Source organism: Acromyrmex echinatior, chromosome 11 (assembly GCF_024713525.1).
Source record: "Acromyrmex echinatior isolate Ae372 chromosome 11, ASM2471352v2, whole genome shotgun sequence".
NCBI lineage: Eukaryota > Metazoa > Arthropoda > Insecta > Hymenoptera > Formicidae > Acromyrmex > Acromyrmex echinatior.
In genome coordinates this window covers 8,315,210-8,339,727 of record NC_141862.1, presented here as the reverse complement: position 1 = coordinate 8,339,727, position 24,518 = coordinate 8,315,210, and the positions used below count along the sequence as shown (strand labels likewise).

The 24,518-nt window shown below is 33.6% G+C and overlaps 1 protein-coding gene and 2 long non-coding RNA genes across 4 annotated transcripts; 2 read left to right on the top strand and 1 right to left on the bottom strand.

The window, feature by feature from the left end:
* Window positions 1–3,094: 3,094 nt before the first annotated feature.
* On the bottom strand, window positions 3,095–5,963 carry LOC105149665 (lipase member H). Of its 2 annotated transcripts, XM_011062240.2 has the most exons (7): window positions 5,774–5,963; window positions 5,637–5,691; window positions 5,409–5,557; window positions 5,090–5,332; window positions 4,630–4,830; window positions 4,135–4,291; window positions 3,095–4,027 (listed from the first exon to the last, which is right to left on the bottom strand). In XM_011062240.2, the coding sequence occupies exons 1-7, from the start codon at window positions 5,850–5,852 to the stop codon at window positions 3,991–3,993; spliced, it is 921 nt and encodes a 306-aa protein (XP_011060542.1). In that variant the 5' UTR covers window positions 5,853–5,963; the 3' UTR covers window positions 3,095–3,990. The 2 variants fall into 2 exon arrangements, with proteins under 2 accessions (XP_011060542.1, XP_087267581.1); XM_087411455.1 differs by lacking the exon at window positions 3,095–4,027 and having other exon boundaries at window positions 4,131–4,291.
* A 2,482-nt stretch (window positions 5,964–8,445) lies between these two features.
* LOC147908124 (uncharacterized) lies at window positions 8,446–8,946 on the top strand. The gene is made up of 2 exons (XR_015546714.1): window positions 8,446–8,626; window positions 8,850–8,946. It is a non-coding gene; the product is annotated as an uncharacterized LOC147908124 (long non-coding RNA).
* Window positions 8,947–10,903: 1,957 nt separating this feature from the next.
* Window positions 10,904–24,239, top strand: LOC147908123 (uncharacterized). The gene is made up of 2 exons (XR_015546575.1): window positions 10,904–11,856; window positions 12,232–24,239. It is a non-coding gene; the product is annotated as an uncharacterized LOC147908123 (long non-coding RNA).
* The last annotated feature ends 279 nt before the right edge of the window (window positions 24,240–24,518 follow it).

Below are 24,518 nucleotides of genomic sequence, written 5' to 3'. Positions count from 1 at the left end.
AAAAAGATAAATAAATTGGAGAATTAGGAGATTCTCAATTCTAACAATATATTTCTGTAAATCCATCATTACCTCGTCATCAATTTAAAAGATCTATTAAAAATCCTCTAAAAATTAATTACTACTTTTATCAATTTTTGTTGAATAAAGATCTTAGATATCTTGAATAAAGATCTTTTATATCGAAAAAAATTTATCATATTTAAATAATCTAGTTTCATTTGAATTTGAAATTATACATTCATTTATGTTTTCTTCATCTTTACACGAGATTTGCATAGTTTCTCGACTTAACCGTGAATCGCCCTGTATAGGTATTCCATTAAGCGTTATTTCACTCCGGTCGCAGTTAAGCATAGCCACGAGTGCGAATGAAAATTACATAGCAGGACCACATGCGTTCTCCGTGTACCTTTTTTTTTTTCTTACGGCCTTTCCGCCTCCGTTGTGCCTCTTTAAATGAAATCTGCTTTACAACGATGCAGTTAACGTACCACTGCACGCGACGCTCTTGGCGAGAATCGGCACGGGGCGGCAGACGAATACGAAAAGAGAAGTTCGTAAGTACAATAAAAAAAAAGAGACAGAGAAACAGAGAGAAAGAGAGAGAGAGAGAGAGAGAGAAAGAGAGAGGGAGAAGAAAAAGAGAAAGAGTAAAAAAGAGAGTCGAGTTATGTGCTTCTCATTTTTGTATTAAGTGAATAATTGGTACATACATTGGTTAATTGGAAACGAGACGAATGGCAAATATGAGAAATTGTCACGTCAAGAATTCCTTTAACATGATCATTTAAACATCAACGTCTTTGATTCCACAATTTTAACTTATACATGTATTTTGATTAATGCGCAACTCCATAAAAGAATTCGTTTGTATAAATGCAACATTCAGTTATGTTTACGGAATACCTTTTGAGGATGCAAGAAATCTACGGAATGCGAGCGAACACTCATGATGGGAGGTTCGGCCGACGAGTATCGGGGTTGGAAACAATCTGTATCTATTATTCATGACGGCCAACGTTCGATATGAAATTATAATTGGCCACTCGTGCGTCAATCGACCAAATTGGTCCATAGTTCCTCTCAGACCTGCGGAACGTGGGCGGAAGTGCCATTTATGAATTCGAAACAAAGGCAACATGGATGATTTAATCGCGGTAGATAAGATAGTAGACATACTATTTGTTTTCAATATCGGAAAATATTCAGAGAAATTTAACTGATACTCTCCTACACATAAATGCATTTTTCAAAAATTGTTGGTGTACTTTTAGTTTATATGATAGTTATTGTGATTAAGTTTAGAGTTTAGATAGTATATATATATATATACTGTTAAATTTATAATGTTAAATTGTACTTAATTTGAGTAATTTTGAATCTTTTTTAATAGATTATCACTATATTATTTCTATTCAATAAGTCGTTAATTTAAAATAGAGGTAAATAATTTATCTCAAGAAAATATATTAAATCTAACTTGAGTTTAGTTTATTATTAATTATTAAGCGCATATATGTTAAAATAAATATGGATACATATATTGTTTATTTTGAAACTAACCATCGAAATGGATTGATTTATATTTTGAAACACATGATGGTTAAAAATAATAAAATGTTATTTAACTCAACAAGAGACTTGGATTACTATTGCTTCTTTGATATTTAACAGTATATTATAATTTAAAGTTTCCTTCCATTTTTAAATTATTATACATATCATACTACATATTTTCTTATTTTTGTCAATACATCAATGATTAAATTAATAATTTTTAATTTCAATCCAATTAAATTAAAAATTAAAAAATAATTAATTTTATTACCTTTACGTTGATAAAATTCTAAACTACAGTACTATGATTACAGCATTCTACGATAATATTACGATTAATTTATTATTCAATAATAATAAATTAATAATTGAATATACTAGCTAATTTATTATTTATACTAGTTGCATTTTTATATCCAGCGACATTAATGTGTTTATTTAATTTTTATTTATTATTTAATTTTATTATTAAAAGAAAAGTTAGTTTGTGAATGACTTTTGAAATCTACGGTGATATCTCAAATGAAATTGTTACATATATCAATTAAACGATCAAAGCAGCAGTAAATATTTATCTACATTTCGATGCATTTTCAAGTGACATATTACGCAATAAAAATATGATTGCACAAAAATCGTGCAAAAAAGTGCGCTTTGTTCCATTCTGTAAATTATCTCCAACACATGGTTCGGCCACTTATTTTATGAATTCACTTGATTCTAATACGCATCGCTCGCTTATCGCTAGTAATCAAAGTCTCCCGTTAGGGCTCTCATTAAGCCGGGATTAGTAACGATACCTCTCGTGCTGAGAATGTTGAGTATGTTTATGCGACGCATTGCGTATGCGACTGTGGATTTAGCGACCGGCTGAGAAATTGCGCATAACGAGGAGAGTAATTATAATAATAACGGGTTAATAATCCGCACATATGGCTCATAATATTCTGCTCCGTTAATATATAACTAAATGCACACAGTTTAGTAATTACTTATAAATGGTTCTGGATAAAAATTGTGGATAAAATATCAATAAGCATTTACACAGTAAATATTGATATACTCTTTTCGGAAAATTATATTTATTGTATGGCTTGTGCTATCTTTCCTCGTTTTAATTACATAGAATGCAACAAGCACTAGAAATAGCAAGTTGAAACTGTCGAATGGTTTTATTCAAAGAAACTCAAGTATGTTAGTTTAAGTGTTTGTCGCTGAAGATCTAGGTGTCGATTGCTTAAGTACTATCAATCTATTTTATAATCTAACTTAAGACCTGTTATTAACATAAACATGAGGGATTCTCGTAAGAGATAGTAACCTCAATGCTTACGGCTATCTCATGATCTACTATTACAAATATATTTAGCTATGTGTTTGTATCTTTCTATTGATTGAATTTTTTTGTGCAGCTAAGCTAAATTGACAATCTTATTCTCTTTCTTTATTGTCTTTATTTATCGCTAATTTTATAAAAATTTATAAAATTGTGTAAATAATTTTATTCTTTCAAATCGAATTTGAACAAGATAACTTTCTTTTATTTATGCTTACTTACATTATTATTTTATTATTGCAGTATATTTCACATTTCTTACTTAAAATACTACTATCAATAGAATCAAGTATCAAAATATCTGAAACTTTTTAAAAGTATTAATCACAATGTCAGATATCTAAAAATAATAAAAAGAGCAAAACAAATTTTAAAATCTGTTTTTAATTTATAATTATTGCTTTATCGATCTACGCAACAGTGACATATAACTAAAAGATAAATCTGTTTGGCAATAAAAATCAATTTATGTTCAGTTGTGAAAGTTAAAATAATTAGAATGTATATATGTACCATACACACATAACATTGAATGTATAAATTCCACTCAATATTAATGTTTGACTTGATTGAACTCTGAAAAGTAACTTTGATATATTTCCGTTATACTGAAAAAATATTGAATATACTGAATGAAATTTTAATAAATATTTATTCAGATAGTGATTTATCAGTGATACCATTTGCTTACAATAAATAAATATTTATTTAATTTAAAAAATGATATTTAAATTTGAGTATCATTTTTTAAATAAATACTTATCAATTTAAAGTCCTTGGAAAAAAAATTTGGTATCGATGCTGCAATATAAAAAAAATCATTATTTTTTTGTTTCTTTGATATTCTCAAAATTATGATGTGCTGGCTAAATTGTATTAATAGATTCGTATTCAGTAGTATCAAAAGTACGTTAAAAATTACTATTTATATTTGTATAACAAAATAGTGTTGGATAATGTTTTCAGATAATTTGTAATAAATTCGGTAAATCTGTGAGACACTTAGTACATATATTATAGAACAAGAATCAATATATTTTTATCATATTATCATAAATCTTTGTCAATATATTAAATATAGTACAATAATCGTACTATATAGTATCTACATAAAAAATAAATGATCCGCGTCTGCAAAAAAAGTTAAAAGTTAATATTTTTTATTACGCTATAAAAATAACTGTGAATTTGTGTACTTATGAAAAATAATTAAGTAAAAATGTTAAGTATTATCTTACATATTTTTTGCTGTATATCCAACCTCGATCTTCCGAGTCTTATTGCAACTATTGAATATATAACTGAAGTAGGAAGAACACTCCTTTGCAATAAATTTGGTAGAATGACGTTTCAATTTTGCATATAGCTCGACTGATTTTTGATGACTACAGAGATCTAGCAATCATATAAAAAGATTAACTAGAACAAACGGTTGATAAATTATAATAACTTTTTGCAATTGTATATCAAGTGCATAATTATTTTAAATAATTATCGATAATTTCTCAAACATTAAAAACTATAAAAATATTGTAACTATAGTCAATATACATATAAAAACCATCTTTAATTTTCAATATTATTATCAATATAATTTAATTAAAATTTTTTTAATATTAATAATTATCTGTAACGTATCACGCAATGAATATTAATTATTTAATGACTAATTTATTTTAGTTTATACTGCAACGAAATGACATTACTAATTAAATTATATTAATTATTATTACCGATATCACTTAATGGTACGCTAATAAAGTGGCAACCAGGTTGAGGACGAGTTCCACCATTCACATAATAGTCTGCTGTACCCATAGATGTTGGGGTGCCATATCCACCCTTGTCCGTGTGGATAACATCGACCCATTCCGCGTCGTTAGGTGTAAGATAACATCCGGGAAGATAAAAAAGAGGATTCGCAGGATCCAATGCTATAAACGATAATTTTACACTAAAGAACGTTTTTTTAGAACAATCTACAAATTACGTGAATCGTATAAAATTATAAATTATAAATTTCTTACAAGCAGATTTCTTGCCAACCTCTCGCTAATATGAAAAATAGAGGTAAGTAGAAAATATAAAATAAATATATTTGTTACTTAAGAATCAATTATATTTAAAATAACAAAAAAACTATTAAAAATAAAAACAAAACATATGCGTATTAAAGATAATTTAATTGTATACCTGTAATGCGAGGTATCTTGAAGACATTGCATTTACCGACAAAACCAGCTATGTGAGCACCCAAGGAATGCGCGACAATATAAATTCTCGATACATCTAAGCCACTATCCACAAGCAGTCGTATACTTTGTGCAAATAAATTTCCTACTTTTTCAGCATTACTAAAAGCAACCGAGTAAGAGTCTTTAGAATATTTACTCCAATCAAGTAGCACAACATTGTCCGTCCTTCCATAACAAAGTGCTAGTGATGTAAATATATATTAATCATTTCTTGCTGATTTCATAATTTACTTGTCTTTCTTTGATATGTATTATACCTTCCATCATTAGCTGAACATTTGAATTCTCCGGATATTGTAAATATCCAAAAACGTAAAAAATTATCCGTTTATCATCATCCAACACATTGAATAACATCTGTGGCACTGTGATGGGATAGGCGATTGTTGCAGGTATTTCACTATTACTGAGAAACGTGTGCTTATACTAATTATTATTGTTAATGACTATTTGGACGATTCTACTATTTTATTGTAGATACAAACCATTTATAATAGAGCAGATTGATATCAGTCGCGAAATCTAAATCTGTTTTATTACCTGGAGAACAGTATATGCGCACAATATTAATAGGTATTCTCAACATTTAAAAATAAATATAAAATATATGAGAAATACATACAAGAACACGAAGATTGGACAAATATTACCCTCGTCACAAAAAATAGTAAAACGTACATATGTACAATCGACGATAACATTTCAATGAAACTGTTTTCAACGAAAGAACTACATAAACTGTGAGAAATACACTTTCAATCTAGACCTTGACTGGATCGTGTCGATACGTCACACTGCTTAAAGATTCGATTCCAACGTAATATATACCCGTGAGCACATATCATTTTCATATAAAAAAATCATTTGTTATTTATTGTTAAGTTATTTCTCGCATAAACGTAAATATGGGCGCCATGTTGCAGCTTTAATTTGTTTTTTCTATTTTCTATTTACACTAGTTAAACTTTCAAAAATATTAATATTACAGAATTTTACATATAAAGAATTACATATTAAGAATGACAAAAAATTAATTATCTTAAACACACTTTTCTACAGATATATAGATGATATTGCATTAGCAGCTCCTAATTCTTGTGTAGATGAACTGATTACTATTTTCGACGGTCTTCACAATAGATTCAAATTTATAATAGAGGTTGAAAGAGATGGAAGGGAATGTACTAAACTTTTTGGAATTAAATGTAAAGAAACAACCATATATGTAATTTTTGATTAGTTCATATTTCGAATAGAAAATAATAAGAGAAAGAAAAATTAATTTTTTATATTAATTTTATTTATGATCAGTATACTTAATTTATGACAAACTGTGTAAATATATATATATATATACTCACACACACACACACACACACACGCACATACACACACAATAGTTTATTTGAATTAACCTACTAATATATCTTAAAATCCTTAAGAATTAATTACTTACTTAGATTATACTATAGTGTTAAATTTATTATAGATTAGATTAGATAATATTTATATTAAGACATTTCTAGACGATGACCAATGTACCGTCAACTTTGCATAACATTCGTTAAATATTGATCTACATTCAATATGGATAATTACATTACATGACGTACGTCATGTACGTATATGATATTTGTTAATGTTGACATACGTTGGCCATATTATCCGGAGGCACCTTAATACATATACCTACATATGATACCACGAATGCAATTACATAACCGACTAAGAATAAGGTCATAAAAGAACATTATTAAGAAATAGTAATAATAAAAAATGTAGAAATATAACTTCAAGATACATATTATGATAAATAATGTAAATATAAATAATAAGAACACGATCCGATTGCGAACTCGGTACAAAGATTTCAATCGTAAAAACGTAATTGTAATCACGAGAATGCTGACGATATCATGTATTGATAAAGCAAGGACATGAGGATAAAAACCAAGAGCAGGTCATTCAATTAATTCATAACATAACACGATTACCTATGATGTCAGTGGTTTGTGAATAATTAAAAGTGTTATGCTTCTGCTGTAAGAATAACAAGTGTTGAAGTTAATTAAAGTTTATTAAATGTTTAAAAAAGAAAGATTTTATTCATTCTAAGTCCCCATGGATCTCGACTTCTGTATCGATCAAGGAACAACAGTATATTAAATATAGAATAGTAATTAAAAATATATTTTGATATACATACAGAGTAAAAAAAATGGTGTATTTCTATTAAAAACGATTCACTCACGTTCTATGCTAACAATTTGTGCTAAATTTTGTAAAACATATTTGAGTGTTAATTTAACATAATGTGATTATGTTATTTAAAGATTTTTTGTAAAATTGATATTTAACGTTTCTTAGTATCAAAATCAATTTATGAGTAAATAAACAAGTAATATAAAAATAATATGTTTTAAAATTCTAAGATAAACAAATGAAATATTGTTAACTTAACATATCATAAATATAGATAAATGAATGAAATATTGTTAATTTAACATATCATAAATATTAATTTTTTGAAAAAATACGGTTTCTTCACTGTATCGATATTATCTTTCTTTGTATTTATTCTCTTACATAATATTTGCGTTACCTTTACTGTATCGATATTATCTTTCTTTGTATTTATTCTCTTACATAATATTTGCGTTACCTTTATTGTGTCGATATTATCTTTCTTTGTATTTATTCTCTTACATAATATTTGCGTTACCTTTTAATATATTCATCTTGTAAAATTAACTCAAAAATTTGACCGTTTGCAGTTTATGTTAAATTCGATACATTTTTTCTGATTGTGTATATATATTTCCATTATAGAAAATTATTTACTTTTATATTAAATTAAATTTTATCTTCGATAAAAACTTGCTGATGAAGACTCCAAAAAGAATTGAAATGTCCAAGATTTATGAACAAAAAAGACATGGCAGAATAAGTTAAGTTCATTTCAAATTAATAATTCCTCCCGCTGATTCTTCTTAGCCTTGTATTAATTTATTATATTTTTACTTTTTATATTATAAAATTACATTTTTTAAGATAACGGAATTATTAGGAAGATTGTTACATAAAATCAATTATTAATGTATGTAGAACAGAAAATTTATTATTATATTTTTCATAACACGATGTAAATTATTAACAAAACTGTATCTAAAACGTAATATAAAACTTGTCCCCTTCTTAAATTGTTGATTCCAACAATTCCAATCCCTCCTTTTATTGATTGCCCCACCATACTTCCTAGTATAAGTATAAGTAATAATATTTTTCTACAGTCAATTCCTTACAGTCATTTCTGCTATTAACTAAGCATAACAATACTTCTAATTCAAGAGATCGTAGTATCCAATTCAGATGATCGTAGTATCAACACACAAGTATAATTTTTAATTATAATTAATGTTAATGCAATCCGACAGATAAAGTAACATAACATGTATGTGTTTTATTTGCAACCAATGTACGTATATTTCAAATTTTGACGCTCTGTAATAGACGTAATTATGAATTTAAAATTGTCAACAAGTGTATTGAAGATAACTCGATATAAAGATTAAAATGTTTATGGTTTTATTAGATGAAAAAAATTATCATAAGTATTGTTTGTTCAAAAAAATGTTGTTAGTAGTTTTCTTGTTCTTTATTAGATATTGTTAAAAATAAATGATTTTTGTCTCTTGCAGCTTTTCTATAAAATTGATAGTATTTGAGTAAAAAATTATTCAAGACCAATATTTGATAATAATTAATATCTTGTTAACTATTACGAAACTTGCAAAATGATAGAGGAGTTTTCGACTCAGTTTAGTCCGCTCTAGCTACACAAAAGGGATTGGCAAAAACTTTCGACACCCTGTATACGAGTAAAGTTCGCAAGTGAGCAGTACCCGGGTAATGTCAACATTGTCCAATAGCGCTGAATAACGCTGACAACAGCGTTATCCAAGGTAACTCAAGCAACTGTATATACACCTACATGTAATACATATATTTACAAAAAAAATATTATATATCTTTGGCATTAAGATAAGATATCTTCTTTTTCTTTCAAAAATTCTCTTTCTTTATCAAAAGCAAAATTATGTTGCTATTTTAATATTTATTTCATAATGAATAATGGATTATTATGGAACGTAGGAAAGAAATTTCTGAAAAATTATTTGTCGCATTATTATACGTGAAAAATATTCTAATCGCATTTTCCAGTCTCATTCGTAGAGTTCGATAGATATATTGCCGCGTATTTTACATAAAATAAATAATCCCTTAGTGTGTAGGGAACGCCAGCGCGTCAAAGCACCTGGCCGCATCGTCGTCCCGCGTCGAGCGGAGTCGAGCCAAGTCCAGCCAAGTCGCATCTGCGTGCGTGTCGCACGGGCGAGATTAATAAATCGCGCGCGGAGTCTCTCCACCTTTCTCTCGCGCCGACGCGCGTGCTGCCCGTGTAAAAATCTACGGGTAAGCCCATTTGCCGTAGGACCGCGTAAATCACCGTCATTGTCTTGTTGCTTTATTACTCCTGTCCAGTAGGCTCTCTCGCGCGGCCGCTGCCACCGCGAGGGACGAACAACGCGTTCCACGAGCTTATACGCGTGTGTACGTGGGACACAGCGCATGCATCGTATGCGAAACGCATCAGACGCATACGAGGTGCATACACACACACACTCACACACATATATGTGTGTGAGTGTGTGTGCACCCTGCACGCAACCGCAGAGGCGCGCACGCGGAGCCACGGCAAACGAGGCGTTAGGCTAAGTTAATTCAACCGGCTCGCCTCCCAAGTAGCCACGCCGCGGAAAACGTGAATCGCTCGTCGGAAGTGCACGGATCGTTTCTGTATTACCCCACGGCGCGATGCGGCGCAACAGCAGCACGTAGAAGAAACTGCACGCGGCGACGGCGACGGCGGGGCTCGTAGACGCAGTGGTGGCGGTCGTTGTTGTCCGCAATGCCCGCGCGTCCACGGTGCCGCCAACAGTCGGGGATCTTTGATCATCAGAGGGGGATTAGGTGGATGAATATAAGTCAGTTCCCTACTCCACCTCTTCTTCCACCTCTTTCTCCTTCGTCCTCCTCCTTATTCGCCTACTCCCCGCGCGTTCCCACCCTACGCGAAAATGACTAATGCGTTTCGCGTACCCGAGAATTACCACAGGGATAATGCGAAGGTATGGGAGTCCCGTCTGTCGGTGGTGCGCCTCGGGACGCATTATGTATGGTAGCCTAATTTTATTGCACCATTCAGGGAACGCCGCGCGCTCCCATCGTGCGCGGGTTTCTTTTCGCTATGGAGATTACGGCGCGACTCTCTCTCTCTCTCTCTCTCTCTCTCTCTCTCTCTCTCTTTCTCTCTTTCTATCTCGTGGAATAATATCGGAAATTATGGCGAGCTCGTCGTACTTAGATTGTCGCAAATCGAAAACCCGTCAAGATTGGTGTGGGTAATATGGATATTGTCACGAGAAGCAAGTCTATATGGTTTATACGTATAAAAGATTTTTATTATATCTACATACACAGATGCAGATATAGAATAAATTTTGAAACGAACAACAAATAAAAGAACCTACTTATGCAAACAAACATTCGATAAATTGAAAGATTATGTTCAGATATATTAGATTATAAAAATCTTTTAATAATATAATTTATTTGCAAGCGAAATAAACACATTATATATTTTTAAATTTAATATATTGTAATTTCTGTTAAGAGCTGCGAAGAAGAATTTACAGTAGTAAAATAAATTTGGATGTAGGAAGCTTATTTGTATTGCAGTGCTTTCGCAATACACAGTACACGCTTATTACGTCTATATTTTATATTATTTATATTTTGTACGCTATTATACTTATGATTCGAGGAAAATTGGAAGCGCAGTGTTAACGGGTTGTCGCGGCGAACGCGAAAGTGCGCCCCTTGCTGATAAGTCGCGCCGCGTGCAATTCTCACTTACTCGCCCTCCCACCGGCGTTGCACCGTTGCGCGTATCTCCTCGATACACATATTCGCGGGATGCAATCTTCGCTGCCATCGCCGCAGCGGTGCATAATGAACGGCTTCTTTTGCAAACGGCACGTTTGCGGCAGCATCCGCCGTTGTGTTACACACGGTTGCACCGGCCATCGCCTTCCTATTGGTACATATTCCGACGATTTAGCGTGCATGCCGTAAAAGGTCCACGACGTCGCGTCTTTACTTTGTGAAGACCGAGAAGAGAACAGCGCGGACACGGTGCACCGTTAATCGAAGCCAAGACCGAACTCCGCTACCGGGAGAGGAAGGTCGCGAACAATATCTATACGGCATTCCGATTCCACATGAACGAACAGAAAATACGATGTTGCACTGTCTCCCTCGACCAACCCTATCTCTTTTCCTTTTCTTCTCCTTTTCCGTATGTCACCGATTCTCTTTTTCTCTCGCTTTTATTCTCGTTTAACCGTTTCGTTCACCTTGTGAGCATGTTTATGACCCAGGAAACAAAATGGTAAATAGTACATAGCAGAGGCTCATTTGCAAGATCCATCTAAACTCACATGGAGCATGGACACTGTGTAATTGTAATAGACTTAACTGTCGAAGCTGCTGCAGCGAATCGATTTTGTCCAACTCGATGCATTGCTGAATTGCTGCTTTCATTGTTATTCGAGATTCATTACATGCATCACTACATATATAGAGGTATGTATATATCATATTTTATAATAATATTGTTGATAATAATTTCTCATTTATTGAATATTATATATAGCTAAATGTTATAAAACATGTCTAAAAAACTGAAATATTTTATTAATTTTATTTTGATTTTATACTGATAATGAGTTTGACGTAATCGTAATTATCATCAATTTAGATCGTAAAGTAAAATAAAAAAAATTAATCTATAACGTGGAAGAAAATTAAATTTATATTAAAAAATAGTAAATAACATTTGTGATTAATTTATGGAATTAAATACAATAATAAGTGTATAATCGAATTAAAATCACATGACGAATTGAAATAGGTGTTTCGATCTTATTTCGCTGCAAACGATTTACTTAATTATCTTAGCGCGTGGCACACCAAGTGCGCAATTGCCCTTGCTGAAACTGCTCTCGTCAGGTGTCCGCAATTATATTTGAGATTACGCTCGGATGTGATGCTGCGATAATGAGCGTAATCACGAGTGCTTCGCATCTCGCAAAGAAGCGTGTCTTAAGAAATCTTTACTGGGTGGCAAACTACAAGATTGTATTCAAGTATTCTTTTGTAATCTCTTTATTACAAACTTATTTATTTTATAGTTTTTTTGATTATGGACTATTTATATGTATAAGGAATAAAGAAATAATTATAGTTTCATTGATAAAATCAAGTTCTGATAAAATAAATCTAGCTACAAAATAGAATAAATTATTATCCATAGAGCGAGAATTTATGATTTAATTTATTATATAAAATTATTCGTATATATGTATAATTTTTTTAATTTAATATTATTATGATTTAGTAGAATGAATTAGTAGAAAAAGTATAAACATTTATTAATTACTCTTTTTTTAATTTAAAATAAAATAGATTTATCAAACATATCAAAATATTAGTAGACAATACAATTCAATTCCTAAATTGATATTGTATTTGTCGAAAGAACATGTTGTCGAAAGTATATGGTTTCTTTCACTCCTCTTCTCAAAGTGTTGACAACATAGCTTAATGCTCTGCTGAACATCTTAACCGGTTGCAGCGTACAATCATAGTAATAATGACTACTCGAAATAGACACAGGCATACGCTGACTACCGTTTACTCTCGTCACACCCTGATATTCTCGCGACCGCAAGGCGTGTCTGTAACTATAGTTTCGCCGGTATGATTTGTGATTTTTTGCTGAAAATATCGTTGCAATTTGAAACTATCATATTTCGCTGTAGTCAATGAGAAATTAGCTGTAACGTGCTATATTCCAGCAAAAATCTTTAGCCATCCGTTAAACGTGAAAATCAAACAATGTAAAATAATTATAATGTGCTTGTCATTCGATCGGATTTTGCACTACGATACATAATTTCAAGTTGGTTTATTGCATTTGATCGATTACGATAATTCTAAGCTATCCAAGATCACGAAATTATCTATCATTTAACGTTGTTGTAAATTTAATACAAAATTGTAGGTTTCTTCAGGCATGACTGATTCGCAAGATCATTTAGACTCAGCAAACCCAAGGATCTGAGCTCAATATGCAGTACTCACATACATTTATACATAACATACAGTTATACAAAATAGTTGTGAGCAAAAGTAGAAGTGAAACGTAATTCAACCTAGGAAAACAGAAGAATAAGTTTTCAGAGTTATATAATAAAACTTTACTGAGTTAAATATTACAAAAACTTAAAGAAACGAGATTAAATATATGTGACATAACGTATAACATGTGTCAAAGAAGCGTTCGTTAAATAATAAAACATCTATTATAATTGCGTTTCATGTGAGAATAAAAAAACCCAAGTCTATCAAATATTAATTAAATTAGTTGAAATTAGTTGATGTTTATCTTTTCCAACATTCGACCTATTTAAAGAATGCGTTTTTAATTATGTGTCAAGGATTTATTACAGTTATGAACTTAGCCATCAAATAGATACCACCGGTAGCATCACAATGCATGAAAAGGTGCAACGCAACCTGTTGATCCCGAGAGTTTTTAGAATCCGCAGCAGCAACAGCGGCGGTAGACGCTGACGACATAGTAGCCTCTACCGCAGCATCCCCGGCGTTCTTTACACGCGTGCCCCGGCTTCCACACGTCGCCGGTGCCGGCGTGCGAACACGCGAGCAACGAGACTGAACTCATGTGGGTGCGCCATTCGCGTGTGGTAAGGACGTTCAGTCGATCGGTCGAGTAGTACCGAGAGAAAACGAAGGTAGATTGGCGCAAACGAAGCGAACAAAAGCGAGAGAAAGAAGAGAGAGAGAGAGAGAGAGAGAGAAAAGGGGAGAGTATGCATGTTGCGTGACGGTGTGTGTGAGACGAAGAGAGAAAGAGACACGTAGGGCGATAGGGAGAGCGAGGGGTACATCTAGCTGAAGAGCGAACGGGTCGGCCAAGATTGCAGAAGAGGGAGAGCGACTAGTATTAGTAGTAGTAGAAGTAGAAGTAGTACTAGTGGCTGTAGTGGTAAAGTAGTAGTAGGGTGTACCTTACTCCGGTGAGCGGAGGCTGTTGTCAGTTCTTCCGAGACCATAGAGGCTCGAGCCATCGCGAGATCTCCCTCTTGACGAACTCCCACTGCACAATTCATAGTAGCGCCTCGTCAAGGTGACACCTTGATTGTCATCGAGAGTCCCGATTGGCTCTTCTCGCGATCGCGAGATTTCACGGACAGGAGAAGGGAACGAGAGGGTTACTGTTTAGAGAACGAGCGGAAAAAAATATAAAAGAAACGGGGAGAGAGAGAGAGAGAGAGAGAGAGAGAGAGAGAGAGAGAGAGAGAGAGAGAGAGAGAGAGAAAGGGAGATCGCATCGATTATCGAAATAATCGATGGACATTTTCGAGGATGTTGTAATTTAGATGTCACGCAAAAATTTATGTAGTTAGGAAAAAGACGTATCGTTAAAAAATCGACGGACTCTTATTGAAGAAACACGCGTTTTTGTTTTGACTTCATTAGCGTTTGATAATAATGGTTTAAATAGATCTGAAGGAACGGAATTTGATCTCGAATAGATCGTGCGAATCGAAGTGAGCTACGGCATTCACCAGAAAAGGGTGTGAACTCGCAACGGCAAGCATCTTATTAAGCGAAAGTGACAGTGGAGTTTCGCGTGTAAACGAGCTACCATCCGAATTGTGAAGAAGTGTGAACACGAGTGCGGTAATACGACGAGTTTCTCCGCTGAAGTCGTCCGACTGGCGCTGGCGAACAAGGTAGGACTCACTCTTTACTTCGAGATTGCAGCAATATGTTCTTTACACAAGATATTGACACTGCCTCGGTCTATTCTACGTCGAGCTGCAAAATAACTGTTCCATACAAACAATCCACCTTGCTACCAGTATTTATTATCAAATACCTCCTTTCTCCAACTGGAGTACGTTATTACGCAATTGCGTTTCAACTTTCAGGAAACAAAACGTGACATCTGTACCTTTCAAATGCCATTCCCAAATGAGAAGTCAGATAGTTAAAATGTTAAGCACAAAATGCTTAATTACAACTTCATGCGAAAGTGATTACGGTGAAATGTCTTTATCATGTAATACACGCACGCGCATTTCTCTGTCTTTTCTTTTTACATTTGCGGAATCGTATGTTGAGAAATTACTTCCAGTTTTCTAATTTATATACGTAACGCGTTGATCTAGCCGAGTAAACGCGAAATCGATTGATAGTTAGTAACGTAGAGAGTTCCTTGGGAATGACGGAGCGTCGACTGACATTAAGTTTTACTCTCTCTTTCATCCGACTCGTAGCGGCATTCGCGTATACATGTGTACGCGAACGCGTGCATGTGTGTCTGGGAGCACCGGAGTAGGGCGATTTGTCAGTCAATTTCTTATCGGATTAGAGGCACTTAATGTACGATTATACCAGTGCCAGGCGCAGGTGCACCGGCCCTAATCTTGCTTCCTCCAGCTCATGTTGCCCCCTTGCTGCGTGCCATTCCAGCCGCTCTAACACCGAACGCGTTCCGCGGCCTATCGGGATAAGTTAACACGGGGTATCCTTTACAACGGCTCCGATAGCGATTTACTGTAGCGATTTGCCGCGGTTCTCTCCGAGGATCGTTAACCTGCAACAGTGACCTACGGTCATTCTGATCTTTTTAGTTACAAGTTTTTACGCTCTCTGCCTTTAGGATGGCACAATATATGTTCATCCTTTTGAATGGGAGAAAGGCAGATAAGACCGTGGGAAAGAGAGTTAAATGCGATTTTTTTTTAATTTAATCGAAGTAGAGATTGTTATTCTAAAAAAAATAAGAGAATAAAAGGTATGTTAAAGTATGCTTTGTATTTTTTCTGTAAAGCAAGAAAGTCGATTACATAAATGATTCGTAATAATAACGTATATTAAAATAAAATCAATCTTACGTAGCGTGATTATGTATTGGTTAAGCGATTATCATTGTATAAAAATCTATCGCATATAATTCACTCGTGATCTTTTTTGATATTGAAGTATCTATTTATCTAAAAAAAGTAATAGCCAAGCATATTTCAAATATTAATTTCGAAAAAATATACAGATAATTATTATCAAATCTTTTATTGTATAAAATGCATATATTTTGTAATATGTAGAACGTTCAACAATGTATTCGAAATATGTGTGTGCTCATTACTAATGAAATATTACAAACAATTCTGCAACAAATGACTAGCATGGTTAATACCGTAATTGTCATGATGTTACATGCCGTATGTTTGAGCAAGTATTTAACCCGATGACACCTTTGCGGTACTGTTACCACAACAATGCTAATTCAACGCATACGAGATATGCAGATGACCTCAACCTCAAATTACAATACATATTGACGCAGTTTATGGTACAGAGAACGACTATAAATCATTTATTTGTAAAGACAAAATTGACAATTCGTTTAAATAATTATTGTGCCTCGTAATTTATTAAAAAGTTTGATTTATTAAATTAGAATCATCATACGCAACAGAATTCTAAAATAAACTAAAAAAAACTATTGTAAATATTTGTTTCGTGTTAATATTTTGCAAAGGGGAGAGAATTGTAAAATATTAGAAGAATTTTAGAAAACCGTTTTGTAAGAATTTTGCCATAGATCTGCGGAATATTTAATTTGTCTCATTATCGAACCAATTTGTTCAATTTGTGCTTGTGAACTACTTCCATTAATCGTTTATTCGCTCATTTAAATCTCGAGCGCAATTAGCATCGAAATGCAACGCTCACTCTCGCTTTCGATGATGAGTCGCCAGTCTGAATCGGCAACCGCAAAACCATCATCGTCAACAGAAGGTAATAAGGATGACGACGAAGAATCGCCGCGTTTCCTCGCTCGACTGGATAAACTCGGGGACTTTGTCGGTGCGGATATTTCTTTGCCTCGCTTGTTGTCGTTGTAAGGAGTGTAGGTTTAGTAGCGCCGCAAAAAGCGCCGGTGTGCATCCTTCTAATCGCTTTGCATTCTTGGCGCGGATCCCATTTTGTCGTACAGCGAACACAGACGCGGTAGCCTTCGTTCAACAGCAATCTCTGTCATAAAGATTCTCTTCCCACCCTTTTTTTGTTGACTGCCGTTTTTCAATTTTTTTCTCTTGCGTAAGCAATTGAAATATATAACAAACAATACTATTTTCTTCTCATGTAAAATTCATATATTAAAATATTAAAATAAGGAAATTTATATTAAAAAATGCAAAAGAAGACAAATAAAATGAGATAAATAAAAAAAAGTATATCTAATTCTCGAGAAAAATATTTACTACAGTTTAATACTATTATAGATGATACTTTTGTTGGTAATAATGTTGATGATATATTTGAATAATAAATGATTACTTTTCTGTATTTCTATATTTTTATTAATTTATAATTAATTTGCATAAGCATTTTTTAATTTTTAATGTTTCAGAAATTACATTGTGCCACATAACATTTATTTTAAATATTTATTCTAAAGATATTTATTCTAAAATATATATAGTTTTACTCGTGGACAAGTTATTAGTCTACAATACAAAAGACAAAGCCATAATGGCGTTAAAACAATATCATATTTTGAGGCAAGAAATACAATAAAATGATGAGTTATAACCAATCTTAATCAGGAAAAACTGTAAGATTTTAATAAAAATAGACCTCCATCCTTTTAAAATTTAAGCGATATAAAAAAAAATACCTACGATTTGTTTGTGAACAAAACGTTATTCTATAAAATGAAATAAAAATCAACAACTTCAATAAGTTTGACAGTGAAATTCCAAAGGAGGTCGTAGATTCACGCGGACGGTATCAATTTCTAACTAGATTGCGTTCAGGTGGGCAATCAGCGAATTGACCGAAGCTCTTTATCCGATATGGCTAATCTCGAATCTCGGTACACGGCAAAAGACACTCCACCAAATAGCGTGAGCATCGCGATTCGAAAGCTCGCGCGTCACATCGTCAAGTGGTTTCCAGGAAACATCGGATTCCTCGCCTTAATGCGAACCTGTTCGCTCGAAACGGCCTTCCTACGCCGAACAATGGCTGTGGGCATAGGCGTGGGTGATCAACGAAGAATACAAAGCAGATCTGATCTTATATGATCCAACAGGGAGATAAAGTTAGACCATATAGCAAAGTATGTCCGGCATGACGTCAACCACGACCATCGTAGTAGAAACTTGGTTGCTCATTTTTATGAATTTTACGATTTTGCAAAATCCGACACGTGGCTGTCCTTTCGTTGTAACGTATATTAAAATTAGATGCCAATTTAAAATAATAAATTTTGAATATTTATTTTATTTACATCTATTTACGTTTCTTTGCGAAGTATTTTATATTACATTGCAGTTTTTACATATGATATATGTGTACAAGATTACGTACATATATAAACCAAACTGAAATATTTTAGACAAATCAAGTGGTCTTTACTTTTATTCTTCAGATTTTTATTTCAAATCACACATTTGAGACTAAACAATTATCCCAATTAAATGATAATTTAATTAATTGGCATCTATTATTATATATAAAATAAATTTAATCTATATGATTTAGTAAATAAAACGTATAAGTATATATACAAGACAGGCAGGTGCGTAGAGTTTTCAAATTTGTCTGACCAACGTCTATTGTAACTACTTAAAACAACTAGTGCTTTACAGACTGTGTTTTATAGTCGACTAATGTTTTATAGAGAGTTCGCGATCTGCCTTTGACTTTCTTTTGAGATGATAGTAGCCATGTAACGAAGAGCTCATCGAACAATCCTACACATGAAACCAATGTAAGACTGAACGAGCTCTCAGCCAAGCTTTAAGGACAAGCGTGTAGCGCGCGGCGGAACGTTTAATCGGCAGCGTCTCACGGTCCATTCTTTTTCTCAGTCGCGCAGTCTCGGAGCAGCCCTGTAATTTAACGACGCGTTAGGCTGATTTTACAACCTGCCAGTAGACTCCACTTTGAACACGATCCCGTCGGAAGAGAGAAAGACAAAGGGAAGAACGAGAGAGAAAAAGAAGAAGGGGAGAGAAACTTATTCATGTAGAAGCTGGTATAGCGATATGTGTTCTCCTGCCCGAGAAAAGCTGCGGTAGGGATTAACAGGTTATCGTGTACCAAGGACTGGCGCGCGTAATTACGTTCGTTACGTGGCGTTACGTCGCGTTACGTTTACTCTGTGCCGCGATGTATCGCTCAGCTCGCTTTCTCGACTAGCGAGGCCGGAAAAAAGGACTCTGGGAAGGAAAGAAAAGCGGTAGCGCAGCAGAAAAGTCCTCTTGACGAAGCGATGGAATGAAGAGCAAAGAGGAGGAACGGAAGGAGGTTGAAAGGATGAGGTGAGAGAGGCGGGAAGACTGAAAGTCCGAGAGTCTTCTGTATCGCCGCGTTCCTGAGGAATTTTTACGACTACCGACTGTCGGGAGTGTCGGTTAGCCCTTCAGCTAGGATAGGCCTCTTAGGACTGCGTAGCTACGCGAGAAGCCACGTACTACTTGTGGCTTTACTACTTCCACGTTTAAGCGGTTATTAGCGGTGATTCTCGCGACGGAAGGCCCCAAACCACGTCCCTCCTTCATCTTCGCCTCCGTTTTCCGCTCAACTTCTTTCACCTTCGCGGTTTTACGTCTCCCTCTGAGTATCCTCGCTCGTGTCTTTGTTCGCGCGATGATCAAGTGCAAATATGTGCTATTTTTAATCTTCACTAACACAGGTGCGAACTTAATGAGACTTGTCGAAATAATAAGGCTGTTTGACGGAAATAGAGCTAACACCTTAACATCATCAATGCTAAAATTAGTAAAAACTTAAGAAAGAGCATTTGATGTTATGCCGTAATATTATGAACATATAATTGAAAGAATTCATGAAAATAAATGAAATTTAAAATTTAAGAATTATATATATATATACTTTAATATATAATTTTGCTTGTTATTCATTTAAACGCGATCAAATATAACGCATAAACACTTATTTTATTGAAACATATATCAATATCACTCTGAATACCTTTTCATAAGAAATTTTCAACGAAATTTTAAATTTTCTTTGAATTTAAATTAAATTCCAGTATAAAAATTTTGCAAAATAATTTTGTTAAAAAATATTGATTAATTATAAAAATAAAAATACTAAAGATGTGTTTTTTGAAAAAATAATTGTATTTCCATTTACGTTGCTTATTAACATATACTCTAATTATATATTTTTTGAAGTTATTTTAATAAAACTCATAATGAGTTAAAATTTAAATTTAATTATCAAGAAATTTTACAAAATTATTTTGTGCAGACAAGAAGAAAAAGAAATCTATTTGTTTATATTGTAAATTTACATTGGCATTTGTCAATTTTATCTATTACATTATTAATATTCTGTGTAAAATAAGACAAAAATTCTTTTTTTTTTATTCCGTGTTCTCTCTATACATCTTTATTTTTTATATGTCATATTGATCTCCTTGATCCGGGTATCGATTGAGTAGCGATTGCGAAGGAGAAAAAAAATGAAAAATTAGGAGATAAAAGAAAATGGCGCTTTCGCGAGGCGGGCGCCGGGCCTCTTGATGTTTGAGAGTCATCGTCAGTTTGGTCGTGTTTTTGCCTGCCCATGGAAGTGTACGCTAAGTAAAGGTTACCGAAGTCGTGGACGGCGAAAAAGGAGTATCGGAGCAGAGCGGAGCGGCGGTGACCGTTGCCAATCTTTCACTGCTGCTGTAGCATCTTCGAGAGCAAGTGTAACCGCGACGAACAGTGTGAACCATCGGCAAATGCGAGTACATTTCGAATCTTCGAAGATGAGAAAGACGGACGGAGTCATTGCCGTCATTGTCACTGCGAGGAAAACGTGACGACTTGATTCTTCTTTTTTTCTGACTATCTCTTTCTCTCAACCGACTGACCACCGTTAAACTTACGGCTACTGCCAAGCGACATTGTCTCGACGCGCCGAAGTTAACCGTGAAAACGTTGTTTTCGTCTCGCTCACAAACTCGACACGGAAGACTTCGTTCCTATGGTTGGTCGTTAAGTGAATACAGACATGATGGTCAGACATAACATGGTTTCTTTTAATACGCTCATATATTTTTTATTTTCTTTTATTTCTATCGTTTTTCTAAATTCTAATGCTAGTATTTTTTCAAAATAAATTATACCTATTTTCTTTTTTTCAGCAGAAAAAAATTTTAGTAATACCAAAACGTTTGTTAAGCTCTTCCATTAAATTTTCTTACGATTAGAATTTTTTTTTTCAATAATTTAATAATATAGTTTTATCAACATGTTCCATGCAGGACCAATTTTAAATGACTTGACTTGTATGGGTCATCAGTGATCTATAATACTTTTGTTTTTGTTAAATAACATGTCATTTCATGAGCTTAAAAAATTACAAAAATTATATTACTACAAAGAAAGTCTGCTGTATCAATATTGCAACAGATATCATAATTATATACCTATGACCTATGATATAAAAAATTAATTCATAATAATGTTTCTTTATAATCAAAGTATCAAAGCCTGAACAAAAAGTTCACCACGGGTCATCGATAACCTACGTGGTATATTAAACATGTTAAGTTAACAATTTAACAGGATTACAACTTTAGAAAAAAAGTAGAAAAAAAAAGAATATTAGATCTCGCTTTCTCATTTAACATGATTAATATGTTAAATCATATTGAATTGTAACGTGACTGCCTCCAGAAAAAGATAATAGAAACAGAAAGTACAAGCTGTCCGACAACCTTATGATGTCGTTACCTACTTGTCATTCCATAATTTATAGGCTTACATACAGAATATCCTATCATTATCTTTCCTTTTCCGTCTTTTCTATTAGCTCTTCAGATATGACATGCATGCGTATGTTATTTGCAGTATCTGCAGAAAAAAGCGCAGTCTCATGCAGTGAGCGTTATATCGAGCATCATTGACAGGTTCCTATTACCATTGAGTTTCTTTCTATGTATGTGTATACATATGTATACACACATACGATATTTTTCTCCATATCTACATCATAAAAAATTATTATGCTTGTGCTTATTTCTGCCATGCTTCATCTTCAATAACTATAATGACATCTCAATTCCAGAGTAGTAGACAGTTTATGAAATAGGCAAATATAGCAACTCGTGTTGACTTGTTGTCTTTTCAATTCTGCATGAGACTTAATTTGTTCTATGCTCAATGATCTTATTTAAAAATTTATCATAACTACTTGTAGCAAAACAATTAAGCCGTTAAATCGAAATTAGCCAAAGGTGAGACATCTTTTATTGAAGGTGCATTTTTATATTTATAAAGACCAGGCCGTATCTCACGATGGAAGATCCGGCGCCAAACTTATATAGGCGGTCGCTATTAGTCTCTCTGGAATAAAGAAAAGGATCGAAAGATCGCGTAGCGACAGAACAGATTTACGAGCCATAAAGGTTCGTCCAACAATCGGTGTCTTGAGTACGCGTGCTGTTTCAAACGAGTTAACGCCATAGGCGCCGACAAGAAGTTTTCTAAAAAAAATGTAATTCTTAATTATATAAATAAAAGTAAATTTTGTTAAAGGTGTAGTTTAGTCTCATTAAATTTGTATTAACAATAAATTGTTTTATAAAAATGGGAACAATCTTCCCTTCCAATTAAATTTTCGTTCTCTTGGCTAAATGAAATTTCATGTATTTGTCAAAAAATCATTTTTAAAAATATGTTTATATACAAATAAGGAAAATTTCATATATAAATTCAAGAAAATGTTTCTTAGACATTAATAAATATATTCTAATAAATGTTTCAAGAAATTTATTATTGAAATGTTATGCGTTTCAATTTTTACTTTCTCATAAAATAAATTCAATTTTTTCAAAAGATAATTTCAAAAGAGTTTCAACACTCTTTTCGCTATCTGCGTCGCGATGCTCACGGTATCTTCTCTTCTCGCTCACGAAAAAATAATATCCCAACGACGGTTCGTCGTGACGACGCATGTTATCGCACGTTTTCGGCGCTAAATTTCTACAAAGCGCCAATATCTTTTTAATGGTTCGGAAACGCGCGGAGATTAAGTGACCGCTAAACGAATTTACGAACGAAAAGGTCCCGACCTGTCGTCAGCGTCTAGTGTGCGTATTTCTAGCCGACGACAGCAGGGTGGCGAGTGCGAATTATTAAGGAACGGAAGTCGTCACGCGAGCTTCTTAGAATCGATATAGCTTTCAACGTCTATATTAGTGCCCCACCGTTGTTTTTACCGGGACGAATTTCAGACGCGAGGATCCCCGGAATCCCTATCCGGTTCGGAATTGAGGCAATAAATTGAGGAAGACTCTATCCAAGGGTTATCTGAACAGAATCATCCTTCTTCTTCTTTTTCTGCCTTTACACAATGATCTTCCACTTAAGAAACAGTGTGAGCAGCTAGAAGAAACTCTCATCGAACAAGAATGTCTGCTTTGTTTCCTGAAGACGTAAATAGAATAAAAATATATCGCAATATTTTTTCTTGCTGAATCAAGATTATTTGTGTATAGAATTTTATGAAAGCGAATACATGTTAAATGTGAGTTAGCATAAAATGTTGAATTAATATTAATGCTTTTGAAGTAAGGAAATGATTTATGTATAGCACTTATAATTTGTAAAAGTTCTATTCAAAGTTCTACCTTTGAAAATTTTTTATTTTATATCTGGTTTCGAACACCAGTATTTACAATATTTTTGTAATTCACACATTAACATTTTAGAAATCTGCAATTTCTAATTTTTGTAAATATGTGGATCAATAGAGAGTATTTTCTCCTTAGTCATCTTTTTTAAAATTTATTGTTTTTATAAATCTCTTCAATTTGACGTAAAATTCGTGCATGTAAATTATATGGTTGAGAAAAAATCACCTTCGTCGCTTGTTGTGGTTCACGAGAGGACAAAAAGTGACTCCCGCGCGTCGCGTTGTGTCGGCTTTCAGGACAGAAAGATGAGTGAAAAGAATCGCCTCCGGAGCGGGTAAGCAAGCGAGCAGGGCAGGTAGGAGGTCCATTTAAAATAATGGTAACTGCGTAATGAGACGATGACCGCGTCGGTGGCGGCGACGAGGAGACGGTTGGAATTATTAGCCGCGTTTCCCGGTATCGAGGGCAAAGGAGCATTTTC

What these genes read in the sequence shown, in the direction of transcription:
- LOC105149665 (XM_011062240.2), bottom strand. Translation starts at nt 5,852, where the DNA reads ATGTTATCGTCGATTGTACATATGTACGTTTTACTATTTTTTGTGACG. An exon ending in CGTACCATTAAGTGATATCG is followed by an intron (nt 4,292 to 4,629) that starts GTAATAATAATT and finishes TATGATTGCTAG; the next exon opens with ATCTCTGTAGTCATCAAAAA. An exon ending in GGATATACAGCAAAAAATAT is followed by an intron (nt 4,028 to 4,134) that starts GTAAGATAATAC and finishes CTTTTTTTGCAG; the next exon opens with ACGCGGATCATTTATTTTTT.